At 35.4% G+C, this 16,356-nt stretch overlaps 1 protein-coding gene across 3 annotated transcripts in view; it reads right to left on the bottom strand.

Annotated features, from left to right (window-relative positions):
* LOC106867183 (galectin-9C) overlaps positions 1 to 16,356 on the bottom strand; it is a 61,975-nt gene that overhangs the window by 31,002 nt on the left and 14,617 nt on the right. For all 3 annotated transcript variants that reach the window (XM_014911980.2, XM_014911982.2, XM_052966593.1), the window contains exon 2: positions 3,291 to 3,472. In XM_014911980.2, coding sequence (XP_014767466.1) covers positions 3,291 to 3,472 — 182 coding nt within the window. The remainder of the gene's footprint in view (positions 1 to 3,290; positions 3,473 to 16,356) is intronic.

Raw genomic sequence — 16,356 nt, 5'->3', positions numbered from 1 at the left:
ATATACATACATACATACACACATACACACACACACACACTAGCATGTAAAGACAAAGTATTGGGATAATAATTAGGCCTGAGGAGTGCAATGAAAAGGTAAACAAAAAGATAGAAGAGGGGTAATTTAATGTGCAAAAAGAGTTGGTAGTTCTCGACTGAAAAGGATTATATATATATATATATATATATATATATATATGTATATGTATGTGCATGTATATGTTTGTGTGTCTGTGTTTGTCCCCCCAACATCACTTGGTGTGTGCGGTTCGGCAAAAGAGACCGATAGAATAAGTACTAGGCTTACAAAGAATAAGTCCCGGGGTCGATTTGCTCGACTAAAGGCGGTGCTCCAGCATGGCCGCAGTCAAACGACTGAAACAAGCAAAAGAGTAAAGAGCTAGTAGATGTTTCTGCTATAAGATGCAGTGCACTCAGATCTGAGTGCTTGCGAATCACCCTATAGCTTCCTCAGTGCTTCTAACATGAAGTATAAGGTAATGAAGATCATTGCATAATTTCCTGTTCCTTTTACATTTAATTAAATTACATAGGGAAACGGATGTTGATGATGATGATGATCTTTATTTACTCTTGTTTGTTAAGATCATAAGTCAGTACTAAAACAATTGCGTCAGGATAAATTCATTTTAGTTAATTTAATGTTTTATTCCGTTTGATTTTATTGTCACCATTCTATAAAAAGTCTTGTTATAGATAAATGATCTGATCACTGATACTGTTTTCTTATGTCTTTACAAGGCTTCAATAATTACTACACAAACTATAAATTATAATACGTGTTAGTTTTTTTTTTCTTCTTGCAACACTCTTTGAATACCATGATCTCTATCATGTGAGAGAGCTACTTACTCTTAATCATCAGCAAGATTAATTACAGTATGTAAACTACTCCAAGTTTATGTCAAAGCTTGAATTCTTTACCATTTCATGCTGATACGATTGGTTTTAAGCCTGCTCAGTAAACTACTGTTTAGAAGCTATTTATAGGTTGCATTTAGCCTATAAAAATTGCATAATTTTCCAATCTTAAATGATCTGAAGATGTCAAATATTTAAATTTTTGAGTAAATCTGGATTTAACTCTAGTTCTTGCAAAGTCATGATGTTAAAGTATAATTATTCTGAGAATAGTCCTTGTTCTTAAAAGAAGCAGACCCAGGATACCTTCAACTAAATTTATTAACACCCATATCAGTATCTCAATGAATAATGACATCATCAACTCTACCAGCTTTAAGGGATGGGATTTATGCAGTTTAAGCCCCCAATAAAGATATAAGCAGTGTAAGCAAAATAGCAGCAACCAAAGATGGATTAAACATTGGTTGTAAACTGTTCAGTGGGACATTATTTCTAGTAAGTGATCAACACACATACACTAACATAAACCTTTAGGTGTTTAGTACTAGCCCTTTAAATATAAAGTAAGTGTGAAGCAAATACCCTAGATAGGGCTGAAACAATTTAACCAACCAGTACGTTGTTAAGAAATCTTCAGTTTGATAAATGTGATAAATTGCTTGTCATTTGACAAACTTCCACTTTGTTATTTGCTTGATGCAATCATTCAAAGAAAATGCCTGTCCTTAATCACAAATATTCCATAGGAAATAAATTACTTTACAAAAGACCATCCCCAAAATAAGATAATACTAAAGCAATACAATGGGAATGTCTGATAGATGTTGTAAATGATAACAGGGCTCACAGTAAACAAGACACAGGCAAGTTACTAGGCAATAGTTATAGGTGGGTGGTGCATTAAAAGGGTAAGAAATCACCTGTGTTTTGTAATTGTTGCTGTTCGTATCTATTTAGAATCTCATTGAGATTTTAAGACCATATCATGTTAAAGTGTATAAAATATGGGGATATGTTGCTATATATCAATATATGGACATGCTAAGTTCATACCAATTTGGTCATTATTGTCAATTGTTTGTCTCAATATATTTTTGTTAGTAGCATATTTGATGGACAATTAGTACCATAGTTAAGACAGTTAACTAATTTAAAGACTCATATATACAGCCTAGACATATTAAGCAAGGGCATATGCATCTAAATTTAAGAACCTATCAGTCACATTATGAAAGGTTGCTAGGATAGTTTAAATCAAGTGATTCCATGGAATTAGCTTTAAATAAAAAGCTGCATAGACAACAGTACATTTGTTACAAGTAGGTGTCTTGACAAACATAACACTTATTATGTTATATTTGATTAAGTTATATTAGATTAACATAAGTAAATATTTGATGTGTCATGCATAGATCTCTGAGAATGAAAATCATGAAGAAAAATTTCAATTAAATCACGTAATATTTCTCCTCTTCATACTTCTTTCATACTAATTTGATTTTTACTGATACAGAGTACCATGTTCTTTCATGTTGTAATTATGTCTTGCATCAGGTTTTGATAACGTTCACTGTAGAAGTCAGTGAAAGAAATTATGTATTCATCATCATCATCGTCGCTTAACGTCTGCTTTCCATGCAGGCATGGGTCGGACGGTTTGACTGAGGACTGGTGAGCCAGAGGCTGCACCAGGCTCCAATCTGATCTGGCAAAGTTTCTACAGCTAGATGCCCTTCCTAACACCAACCACTCTGAGAGTGTAGTTGGTGCTTTTACATGACACTGGCCAGTGAGGCAGTTCTGGCAACAACCATGCTCAAATGTTGTTTTTCACGTGCCACCAGCACATGTGCCAGTAAGGTGTATTTAATATAATTTGTTTTAGCAACTGAATTTTCTTAAAAATTTTTTTATTTTTATTTAAACTTGAATCACACAATGTGATTGATTCACAGTAAAGATGGGACCTCATTATGTAAATTGGTTCACCATTAAGATCTGACCTCATCATGTAAACCAGTCAACTTATCATGTGATTTCATTAACATGAACCTGTCCACTAAGATGAGATCTTATGATGTGTATTGGTCTAATATTTGATATGAATTATTTCACAATACAGATGAGCTGATATGAAGATCTGAGGCTGCATCAACTCCTACCACTATACTCTTGGTTTCCATGAAGCTGAATCATGCAACTATAAATAGTTTCATTTTGGATGACAAACAAGTTTTAATTAAAAAAAAAAATTTTGGTTACTGTACCAGAAGGCTGAGATCTTTATAAAGAAATTCACTTGCCTGTTCAGCCTTTTAGGTGTGTAAGTGGTGTGTGTACATCTGTTAGTACACACACCACTAAATTATGTTAGTAGTGAACTTGTTAAAATTTGATACTTACAAAGTCAGTGTGACTGTAAGACATGGCTGGTTCTGGATTTGATTCTGGTTTCGATTCTGGTTTCGATTCTGGTTTCGATTCTGGTTTCGATTCTGGTTTCGATTCTGGTTTCGATTCTGGTTCTGATTCCGGTTCAGGCTCAGGTTTTTTAGGACCTTTTTTCTTGACAAAACCAAAATCAACTGAAAATATCAGAAAATTAATATAAAATTTATGACACATTTGAGACGAAAATTAGGAGAAATAGAAGAGATTTGGTGTAATTGCAGTCAGTGTTTTTGTTTCATTCTACTCAAATTCCTCAGAAGCTGACAGCATAAATAACAGTAATATGCTGTGTTCAATGCAATCAATGAGAAGTCTTCTCTTCGACATTTGTCCTTGCACCTGAATATAATTTTATTACTGACTGAACAGTTTGTATATCATCTAAATCAATAATAATTTTAAATTTTGGTATAAATCCAGTAATTTTGGGGGAGGGATGAGTCAGTTACATCAGCCCCAGTACTCAACTGGCACTTATTTTATCAATCTTGAAAGGATGAAAGGCAAGGTCGACCCTGGCAGAATTTTTAATTGTAATAATAATAGTAATAATAATGAGAATAATAATCCTTTCTACAAAACCTAAAATTTTTAAGGCAGGGACTAGTCAATTACATTGATCCCAGTACTCAACTGGTATTTATTTTATCAACCCTGAAAGATGAATGAAAGTTGACCTTTGAGATCAGAATATAAAGACAGATGAAATGTCTTTAAGCATTTTGTCGAGCATGCCAACAATTCTGCCAGCAAATAATAATAATAATAATGATAATGATGATGATGAGGATGATGACGATGAGCTTATTGTATATAATACTCAGATGCACAACTTGTCAGAAAAAGGATGAAAGAGGGACCAGAAAGCAGCAATAAGTCTATCAAAAAGTCAAGTAAAGAAAGACAGCAAAAGCTAGAAGTGTATGCATGGTACACAAAATAAAACATAAAATGACTGAAAAGATAACAGTTGAAGAGCCATAAAAGAGTAAATGTGCTTTGGTATTTGGTTAAAAGATCATTAAAATAAGAACTAGACTGAAATAAGTACAGGAGTTGATATGATTGATAAACATTTTAGAAGACTGTACTATGCTATGACTACAGTCTAATGAATGAAACCACAAAAATATAACATATGTACATTACAGTATAAATTCACTAGACTGTTCTTACAGTGTTAGAGAGTAAATTTTTACTTAAGTTTTGAACCATGTTAATTTAAAATTATGTTGATTGATTTAATATTTCTAAGCTAGCATGAAAGAGAGTGGGTTTTTTTTTGTATATTTGCATTCTGTTGGAAGAATTGTGGAGATAAATGTCCTTTCTCGCAATCACTGAGCCAATCAAGAATTAGCAATATGAGCTGTGCTAATCAGTAACACCATGATGATGTGGTTGCTTGAAGAAATAAAAATAGCAGCTAAATTTCAACTCACACCTACTGTCTTAATGGAGAAACCCACTGAATCAGGAAGTCCTAGAAAAATGGTGTCTGGGATGGCCTCAGCTGGAATGTCTTTTAATTGTCTTTCATCAGAACTGATTTTGAAAAATAATTAAGAACAGGTGCTTTGATAATTAAGGTAGGTAAGTCACACAGAACTTGAACTCTGTAACAACATATCAGTGCTGTTTGAACTGTTGTCCAGCTCCTTTGATAGTAAATTTTACATTGCATGTGTGCAGGTATGCACATGCAAGCACACATCGTGTCAAAATTAAGATAATCATGGGAAATCTGTCATTAAAAGATGATTACTATAAAGTAGCCCAGTCATAATTATTCACATACAACCTTCTGGATGGTCACTTGAAACTTTAAGCAGCTTAGAAATAGCATTCAAATGTCCCTCATATTATAATCTACTGCCTTAAAGAAGGATACATTGGATAATAGATATATTAAAAGGCCATAGCTGGAGTGCAATCAAAGCTGACTTGGAATGAGCAGTCACTCTTTCAGATTGCATCTGATTCCTTCCTCTATATCTCACAGTGTCAAGGACATATGCTTAGAATATGTACTCATAACTTCCACCTTAATTTTCTCTCTGTGTCTTATATTTCCTACATAATTTATAAAAATAGCAATCTGTTGCTTAAACATATGGCAGTTATTTTATGAAATCATCTCTGAAATTAACTCATTTTCAGCACTGACATAAGGTAGCAAATATCAAAAGAACTGACAGTCCTCCCCTGCTTTGTCAGCTGCTTCCTCATTGTTCACTTAAGAAAATACAGAATAAAGTAACTTCAAAATTTAAATGCCCCGTTATTAACTGTCTAAATGCATGAAATGAGTAACCAAGGTTATATATTTTTCAGCTTTATCTTTAGATCTGAAACACTTTTCAATATATGCATATTCATTATGCTTCAGTCTCTGGCCATCATCAAGATTTGAAATCAAAGTTCAAATTGATGGCAAAACGTCTGTAGAACTTTTGAAGAAAAGACCTTTGGGTCTGTTGTCTGATACTATGCTTGCTCAGCTATTTTGACCATTATTGGCCAATGATTAACTTTATCACTCTTTGAATCTGATTGTGAAACCCCTTAAAGATGATCAGTATTCAAAGTAACTTCATCCAAAATAAGACCATCATAATGGCTGATAAAGACTTACTGATTCTCTACAAACTCTGGCCTACAAGTGTTATGTCTCCTCATTCTGTCTATTTTATCACTTTCACTACTACACTCTTTGCTCTGCTGAGCTGGCTAGTTACATACCATATCTATCTAAGTTAATTTGCCATACTGGTCTCTTTTTTAGCCTTCATACTCATCTCCCTCAGATGCCACAAACCATTATACTCCCTCCTCAGAATGCCAGTTCCCTGGGATTATCTCTCTGGGATTACGTTTTTTACTGTAGAAATTGACTCAGAGATGTTCACATTGAACACCTTTAAAAATAATTTGACCAGTGACTTATGAAGGACATAGGTTCTGTCCTGCATTAGATTAGTAGCAGAGAACATATGCTCAACATGGGTACTCCCTTGCATCCTGTTTAAATCATAAGTAAATCATAAGACAATAGCAAACACATCAAATAAATAATCATATAGGTATAGACAAAATAGTTGAGTGTTAAGGTACTGGGCTATCAGCTAATATGTTTTAGGCTTAAATAGATTGTAGTGCTTCCTTGTATATTTGAATAGTACAGGTAATTGTACATGTGCTGTTTCATTTATCAGGAAAAAGTATTATATTTTGCCAGATGCAGCCCAATATAAATATTTTTCAGGATGAGGTGCCAATTTAAAATGTCATGAAAACAGTTGAGGACATGACATTCTGAATATATTTTGATAATGGAGACATATTTTGCAGAACCAGTTTAAGAAATAATAACGTATAAACTTAATGATGCTAATATTGCTGTTCTATATTTAAGAGGTGAGGAATTATGTACATTTACATTTGATGGATATTTGTCCTCATCTTGTTTGTTGTTAACACAACGTTTTGGCTGATAAACCCTCCAGCCTTCATCAAGTGTCTTGGAGAAATTTTGAACCTGGGTTCTCATTCCTAAGGTATTTTTTGATGTTATTATTATTATTATCATTATTATTATTATTCAGGTCACTGCCTGGAATTGAACTTGGAATCTTGGAGTTAGTAGCCCACGCTCTTAACCACTACGCCACGGGCATATAGCATAGTGGTTAAGAGCATGGGCTATTAACCCCAAGATTCCAAGTTCGATTCCAGGCAGTGATCTGAATAATAACAATAATAATAATAATAATAATAATAATAACATCGAAAAATACCTTAGGAATGAGATCCCAGGTTCGAAATTTCCCCAAGACACCTGATGAAGGCTGGAGTGTTTATCAGCCGAAACATTGTGTTAACAGCAAACAAGATGAGGACAAATATCTGTCAAATGTAAATAATGCCAATATTACTAATATTAATGAGTTATGGAATATAAGAAATAGTAGAGTACTAAATTAAATGCCTTACAGTTTAAACCCCACAACACTTTATCGTCTTTCTTGAGTGTCAATAAAGGGACAGTACAGATATGCATTAGAGCTGGATAAAACCTCCAAATTTGTAGCCTTGTTCTAATGATAGAAATCAGTATTAATCCTTTTGATAGTTTTGTACCACAGAACTAGAGGTTGTTTCAGGTAGTTTACTGTTTTTATAGTGTTTATATTTCAATTAAATTGCATCATAATTGTATGTATGAAATTTTAGTTATGTTTCAAATGGCAACTTAATAATGGAGTAGTTTGTCGTTTTATTAAAACCTTTGAAATTCTTGATTTTTCAAAATTCATGGAAACACATAATTCTGATGAAAAATGGACCTGAAAGAGTTAAGCTAAAGTATAGCAAAAGCTTAAACTGTTCTAACACAGGACAATCTTTTGATGGCAGAATCATCACTGCCATCAGATATCATCTGTTCTAAGCAGGTTGAATATCATGGGTTACTATCCTGATCTTTCTTTTGTTGTCCTTATACATTTATAATATTTAACCTCTGTTCAATTTTTGATATTATCTATCTATGTAATTCCCTTTCTTTCTTCCCATTTATTTTGCTTTCTCTCGTAATATTTGGAGACCATTTTTTACTCAAATGTGTCCAACAAAATGTCTTTAGTTTTTGCCATTTTTAGTGCTTCATCATGAATTTTGTGCCTGGTCTATGATAGCAAGTTTCTTTATGCTAACATCTCAACATCTCAAAGCCATGCAACTTGTTTGATAATTAATGTCTGTTTCAACAACATGTTACAAAGTGGGACACATAACGTTTCAATAATTTTCTTCTGGTTTTGGTGTTAATGTCTCTTGATGTTAGTATATTTGATATTTAGTAGAATAACAGACTGAATAGTTTGGTAACTTGTTTATCTTAAGTAGGTGACACACCTAACCTACCAAGCTGTGAGACTGATAAAGGCAGTGACACAGCTTGATTAGTTCCTTACCAGTGAGAAATGAAGAGATTAATCTTCTTCAACAAGTCTGAAGTTCATTTACTAAATAAAGTATTTCAAGAACATGCTTATAAATGACTATCTAGGCTATATTTAGACATATTGAAGATGGGTGATTAAGAAAATATAACATTCTTTCAAATACCATGGTTTAAGAAAAAAAGAAAAAACATTGCGAGTGTATATGTTTTGATTAGCGACACAGAGCAAAACTCAAAATTTGGTTGGTCAGATTCTTAAGCTGAATGATTTTCTTTGACTAGACTCAAAGCCATGAAGGGCAAAGTTGACAGCAGCAGAATTTAAACCATAAAACCAGATGGATGAAACACTGTATTAGCTTTATGTTTTTTTTTTTAAGTGACTTATCCAAAAAGGACAAGGGACATCCATGATCTTTGCAGGATGAAACATTTACTATTTTACTTGTTTTAATTCTTGGGTTTGTGGCCATGCTACAACACTTGTCTGTCCACAAAACTCATTTAAAAATGTTTATCATAAGAATAAATTAACTTAGATCCTTCTTTAGAAAGAAAAACTGTAAAACATATAAAACAATAATAAATAATGAAATTGATAGATCTATTGAATTAGAAAAGACTTTATTGAAGGTGATTCTTTAAGAGAAGCCAGTATAATTAGCCAACTACATCAGTAGCAATATAGTATTGTTAATTAAAAATAATACTGTTTCACCATTACTTTGTAAGTAATATTAAAACATGTCAGACCAGTCTAGAATGTTCTTTCAAAATTCAAATTTCAATCTCCCCTCCCCATTATTATTAAGTTATTCTTTCTTTCTTTCTATCAAATACTTAATTTTAAAATGAATCTGAGCCAAAAGTTAATTTGACTGAAAGATAATTCGGTGAAAGTATTTAGTCTACATTCTGTGTAGGTATCTTATATCAGTCAAGACTCCACTCCCAGCCAAGTAAACGAATAAAGGTCAAACAATCTAGTTATCCAAAAAAGAAATCGCTGACTTAACTCAGATTTACTTTCTACTTGAACAATACTATGCAAAATTTTAACAACCTGACTTTTCCTACTGTTGGGGTTTAACCTAAATGTGAAATTGAGTATCTTCTCAGGAATGTAACTCAGTTACACTGGTGGTATTTGATAACAAAAAAAAAATGAAAAACTAAAACAAAAGGGGGATATAGAAGGAAGGAGATTGATAATATAAGGAGAAAGAGAGGTCATCTTACACAAAAATGTTCTCTTTTCTGCACTGCAGATATTTGTGACTACACAAATTTTGTCGATACAGTTCTATAAACAGCCTAACCAACACACATAGGAATAATTATTGATTTGGTCAGTGAAGTCTTGGTAAATTTCATTCAGCTTAGTTATGTCAAGATTGCACCATCAGCTGTTTAATGTAGGCAATTTTCCAAAATAAAGTTGAACTGCAGTATTTTGAGCAATGCAGCTGATAATTACATCAATACAAGAATCTTGATGTTATATTTAAAGGAGGGGTAATGAGAGGGAAAACAAAGAGGAATGAAATGGATTAATACATATATTTAATTTTTTAACCTAGATGCAAGACTACAAATGTTTTAGGTGAGGGGATTGGCATTTACTTTGGTGGGATTTGAACATACATTATAAAGGAGCCTAACACTGAATAGCATTTTGCCTAAGTCTTCACCAATTCTGCTAATCTACTTCCAATGCTGTACTCTATTGATTTTTCATACTTTCTAACACCTGAGGCTAAAAATATCATAGAAAATTACAATTCTCAGTACTTAACTGCAATTGGGAAAGATAAAAAGACATGTTTTTAAAGGAATTTGAAACCAGTATGTAAAGACATGAAGCTGTAAAGCACTACTGTTAGAATAAGGGATAATTGTTCAGGGTCGATAAATAAAGTACTTTGTTACATACTAGAGTTGATTTAATTATATAAGCTCGACACCAAAGTTTCTGAACTTGTGCTTGCATCAAAATGTTTTTACAAACGAAAGGTAGTAAGATCTTATTCCTCTAATTTGCCAGTATTAGTAGCTTATTGGATAAACACGCTAGTACACGTGTAAAGAAATACTGGGAAACAGTTATAATAACTGTCATGGCATTTTCTAAGCCCTGCTGAGAGTTGTAGGTGTTTGACACCAGAATAGCCTTGATTAACCAGTTATGCTGAAAGCATTTCATCTATGATCATTCCGTCTTTCTGTAAGAACTACATGTCTTACGAGTTGTCAGCGCTGGATTAATAATCAAGCAAAATAAGCTAGTGTTTAGGGTACCAAGGGAAAGGGAAGGGGTACCACAGAAATGATAAAGGTTTACGGCACAGAAGAATTCACTTGCTAAATGAGGTTTCGAAGTGGTTTTAATGATCGGAGATGTAATTTCGAAGTGGTTTTAATGATCGGAGATGTAATTTCGAAGTGATTATAGTGTCATAGTGAAGATCTGATCAAAGCAATTAAAGAAAGTAAGAGAAAACTTTTCATATATAAAAAAGTGGAAGTATATAAAAATAAACACTAATTTCTATCTTATTGTTAGCTTTGTTTCATTTTGAAAAATAAAAGTTTATTTTATGGTTTATTATTGTTTATGTTTTGAATTCCATATACATTGGGACACCAGAATTTTTTACGTGCTTAGAGTCTCAATCAGGCTTCGAGTGTCGTTCATGCTTTAAAATAATGTTGGCGCTTCTTGTCTAATGTAATTTCAATTGACATCTAAAATGTTTTCTAGGAAAATTAGATCAACTCATTACTTGACTGGAACTTTATTATATCGAAGAAGGAAAAGCAAAGTTGACCTTGGTGGTATTAGAAATGTAAAGGTTAGTAGCTAAATACGCATGCATTTTGACCAACAACTCTAACAATTCTACCTTTCTGGGATCAGTTCCTGCTAAAGTGTCTGGATTATTTTTTTACTGAAGAGGGAGGAGAGAGAGAGAGAGAGAGGGAGAGAGAGAGAGAGAGAGAGAGAGAGAGAGAGAGAGAGAGAGAGAGAGAGAGAGAGAGAGAGAGAGAGAGAGAAAGAGAGAGAGAAAGAGAGAGAGAGAGAGAGAGAGAAAGAGAGAGAAAGAGAGAGTGTGTGGTGACAACGTCTACAACCTTTGCCCTCTTTCTCAGATTAGTGAGGTTGGTGTAGTTGAAAGCAATGACCCAATTGTTGCTGCAGTCTCAGGTGCTGTATATAGTCAGGCAAAAGCTTTTCTTTTCTACTCTAAGCACAAGGCCCGAAATTTAGGGTGAGGGGGCCAGTCGATTAGGTCGACTTCAGTATGCAACTGGTACTTAATTCATCGACCCCGAAAGGATGAAAGGCAAAGTCGACATCGGCGGAATTTAAATTCAGAATGTAAAGACAGACAAAATACTGCTCAGCATTTCGCCCGGCGTGCTAACGTTTCTGCCAGCTCGCCGCCTTCCAAACAAAAAACTTTTACATTCACTGTAAGCCATGTAAAGTATCTGACATAAATGTTGATATGTGACATCGTTGATCTTATGTAAAACGTGGGTACACTAGTCAACGAGGAATTTGGACGTAGTCCTTTGATATGTTAAAAAAAAGAAAATATAAAGATAAACAGATCGTTCTCAAATTGCAACCCAACCGTATGAAATGTCGTTGGATAAAAATTTCATTTAACTCGGATATACCAGCAACACATCCTGTATCACATTTACTTCTGGCTCGAAAATCGTGGATGGGTGAATCACTGGGGCTAATCGTTGCACGATATTCAGAACTCGTAAACACAAAACTTTGAACTGCTTGTCAGTTATCGAGTCCAGTCGACTTCTATTGTGAAAATACGGTTTAACACGATACTTTTACTGATTAAAGTTACTGTAGTAAATTAACTATAGAATACCAATTACGTTATAACTAATTGTTTATGTGTTTAATAACAGAAACCGTCGTCTGTCGTTAAGAAGATCTTTTTCTAACTTTGTAGCCCCCTATCTGCCATCAATGTAGCAAGTGAACTCTAATTAGCACTGCTGCTAATAAAGCTATCACATTTGCTACCATCTCACTTTGAACACTTGAAACAAAAGTCCTGTCTAGCTTATTTTCTTGACTCCTACCTCTGCGTGCAAAATGTTGCCGAGTCTGCGAACTTCGCTGATCACTTCAGCTACCGAGGTGGCTGGTTCTGACGATGTTTCATCTGTCAACTGCTCTGTGTACTCCAAAACTGGTTCTTATCCCCACCAAATTCTTCAAATGTAACTTCTGTACAGGTACGTACCGCCAGCTTATGGAAACACACGACAGCGTGTACCCTTAAAAGAGGAAACTTCTCTTACGACACCAAACAAAAACTTGTTATCTAATATGTCAAATGTTATGGAAACAGTCGCGGACAACTACTTATTTGCAGGGCCTAGAAGAGGTGGGGGTCAAGAGGTACATTGTTTCAGCCTCATCTGCTTTGATAATCGGCGGTAGCTTGGTTAGCGAATCTTTGCGACGGTCGACAATCGACGGCAAGATGAGCTGCTACGGATCACACTATCCCAAAGTGTGTATGCAGGTAGTCGGGGATCACATGTGAACTTGTTTTCCGACTGAACTTTACATCTCAACAACGAGTGACGATTATTGCTATGGCGGTCGCGCTCTCCGATGCGCTTGCTCATCCAGTAGGGTATTTGTCAAATTTGTAAGCTAGAAATTTGGGCCGCAGACTGAAGCATTACAGTACTTTGTCTGCTGGAACGTTAGGGCCGACTGTCGGATGTGGTCAACATTCGTGAGGAACATGGTGAACTCGTTGCACGGAGTCAGCTCAGCCTACCCCGGGCGAATGCACATTCTAGATCAATTCCTAAAAGATCAGCTCGAAGGGTTTGGTGCGGCCTGGATAGTAACATTGAGTAAGAGCAACGAGGAAAAGAATCGAATAGGATGGATGGATGAATGGAAAGGTTATGTAGTTAGGTAACTCAAAAGAACAGAACCGTGTTTAGAATCTTCTGAGAAGGAGAGAGAAACGCAGTATACAGCAAGGTCGAGTAATAATGAATTAAATCAACCGCCAAACACAATACATTAGTATTTGATTTATCAAGTACTCATAAGACCACAGTAAAAATGAAATCAACCCCGGATGGATATGAACTCGAAACTGAGAAGGACTGAACTAAATAATACGTGGAAAAGATACAAGTACATACAGTTTGAGGAAGAGGACGCCGTTAACTTGATAGTACTGTAATACTTCGACCGTGCGAACCAAAGGAGATGGCGACGTAGACGGGAAAAGGCTCCTTTTTACCATGTTGCACGGTCCAACACAAAATACAAGATTATATATAAGATAATAGGCTCGTCGTAAGAGTGCCAGTAAAAGAACTTAGGGCAAACCCAACCGTTAGATATATAATGAGAATACGTTTATTTACAAAGTGAAACTGTTTGTGTCTGTGACATAAAATTAAGACAGTAGATAATTCAGGCCTTCGTGTACAAGAGAATGTATACAACAATGTGAAGTGACGGACAGTCGTATAAACAATAGTGTGTGTACAATATGTGAGAGTACAAGTGTGCGTGTGAATCAGAGGAAACACAGAACATAGAAAGAGTGTCTGTAACATAGACTGTAAAAAGTCTTAAAACACTGCGATAGAGAAATACCAGTTCGTATAAGAGCTACACAAGGAGATAGAATGTTCATACACATGTGTGTTGAGCGTCGGATGCGGTGATCTGTTATCTGGTGCGGAATATTCTCGCTGGTTAGTTCTGACTGTTGTTCGTGAGTGGAAACTCCACTCATATAGCATCGAGATAAAACCGCGCTTGTTGATGTTGGTGTTGCTGGCGACGACAATGGTAGACAGTACATTGGTGGTGAAGGCGCTGGAACTGGCTGTAGCTGTGTTCTGTATATGTGTGGTCAACGACCAGACCTGTGAGAGATCTGAAATCGAAGACGATTGCCGTCGTTGGATTGGCCTTATTTATAGGTGAAAAAGGGCTCACCGGAAACCCAGTAAAACTCTATCACGTGACTTTATCCCAAAGCCACGATTGGATGAATGCTCCCTTAGTAAGCAGAACATGGGGACAATTGCCGCGCAAAATAAGAACCAATCAGGATGTTGGACAGAAGGGTCCAAGGTAGCCGAAGGCTAGATGTTAGCAGCTTCGTTATCATTTATGATTGAATGCCCGAGAGAGAGGTTTCACTACAGTACTTATTTTTTTATCAATCCTAGAAGTATGAAATACAAAATCACCCACGGTGAGATTTGAACGCAGAACGTAATTTCTCACATAGGCACAAGGCCGCAAACTTAAGAGAACAGTCGATTATATCGATTCTATACTTTATTCTATTGACTCCAGAAGGTTAAGAAGCAAAGTCGATGCCAATGGGACTTGAAATCAGAATATTAAAGGACATTACCACTGCAAGATATTTGTTCATCTCTCTAGTGATTCTACCAACCCCACTGCCTTAGAATGCGTGAAGACTGCAATAAATTTATTCACGCTAAAGGTGTAGCAAGCAGTGGTGGCTCGTAGATAAAATTAGTGGGGATGCTGCTTCAGAAAATTTTTAGCCATTGTATTAATACGGTGTAAAAGGAAACAAACATATAAAAAGAAACGTTATACATAAACTTGATCGGTTCGCGATTTAGCCACTGCTGGGTAGTGTGTTTAATTTGTTCACTGAACACCGTCGCAAATTCCCCCTTGTTTTTCAAAAATCCCCACTAAACCACAAAATAAGGGGGCGGGGTGGTGGAAATGCGCCCTATTTTTCAAATCCTGGCAGCAACACTGAATCTTGAAGCAAGATAATTCTACACTTTATCATATTCAAGAATATAAACACGTTTTTAAGCACAAAACATGCAGAGTCAAAAAGAAACACTACATTTCAACCAGCACTGTCGTTCACGCAGTGCTCTCTCTCACCCCCACTAATATGAAGCTTCCTATCTCGGATATGTGAACATGCGCACAACAGCCAAACATCGCCTCATTGGAACTGTAAAGCGCACAATTCTATACAAGGATTTTTTTTTCATAAACTAGCTACTGACATTAAGCTTAAGGATTATATAATGTACAAGTATAACGACAGAATGAAAGAAAAAAAAAGGAGTCATTATATTGAATGTAATCGATTATATCGAGTGGAAATAGTGAGTGCTGCAGTTCCACAGTTCCTATACACGAACCGCCACTGGTAGCAAGAGAGTTGTGAAGGTCAGTCACCGCTTTCGCCATGTGCAGTTCTGAAAGAGCTCAAATTTTTCTCTAGCTTTTCAGGTTTGATGAAAACCTTTATGTTACTAAGTTTGGCTCTATTACCCCCAGCTATATTCACAGCTGTAGATGAGTAATATATTGGTGTCAAATTTTAACACAAGTCGAGCAAATACGGGGGAAGGATAAATCGATTATATCGACCCCAGTGCTAAACTGGTACTGTTTTTAACGATCCAAAAGGACCAAACGCAAAGTGGGCCTTGGCAGAATTTGAAATCAGAACGTAAAGACGGACGAAATGTCACTAAGCATTTTCCCCGGCATGCTAACGATTCTGCCAGCTCGCCGCCTTATAAGATGCCTAAGCTATTAATAGAATAATTAATTCAATTGTAATTAAAGAGAGAAATTTTATTATAAAGGATATTGAAACAAGTACGTGCCATAGATCGTAAGATAGCATTGAATGTTCTTTCGAAATTTAATATTTTCTTCTCAATAGAAGGAAGGTGTGTGTGTGGGGGCGTTTGTGATTGTTGCGTGCCATTTTATTCATCCCCATTCATGATCACGTCTAGAAATAAAAGTAAATTCTGATTTCGATTTAAGACTGGTTTTACCAGTTGAAGCCAGATAAAGTTTCAGAAAATATTTTTAACATCCGCCATATTATATGTCACTGATGTAAATGTTTACGTACACGTGTGGCTACTATGCACGTCTCGATCACGGACTGGCGAGATAAATGCATATGGTGGTGCTCAACATTGAACAACAACTTCAAACTTCAT

This window comes from Octopus bimaculoides, chromosome 3 (genome assembly GCF_001194135.2).
Source record: "Octopus bimaculoides isolate UCB-OBI-ISO-001 chromosome 3, ASM119413v2, whole genome shotgun sequence".
Taxonomy (NCBI): Eukaryota; Metazoa; Mollusca; class Cephalopoda; order Octopoda; family Octopodidae; genus Octopus; species Octopus bimaculoides.
The sequence above is the reverse complement of the archived record's forward strand: the minus strand, read 5'-3'. Positions and strand labels throughout refer to the sequence as shown.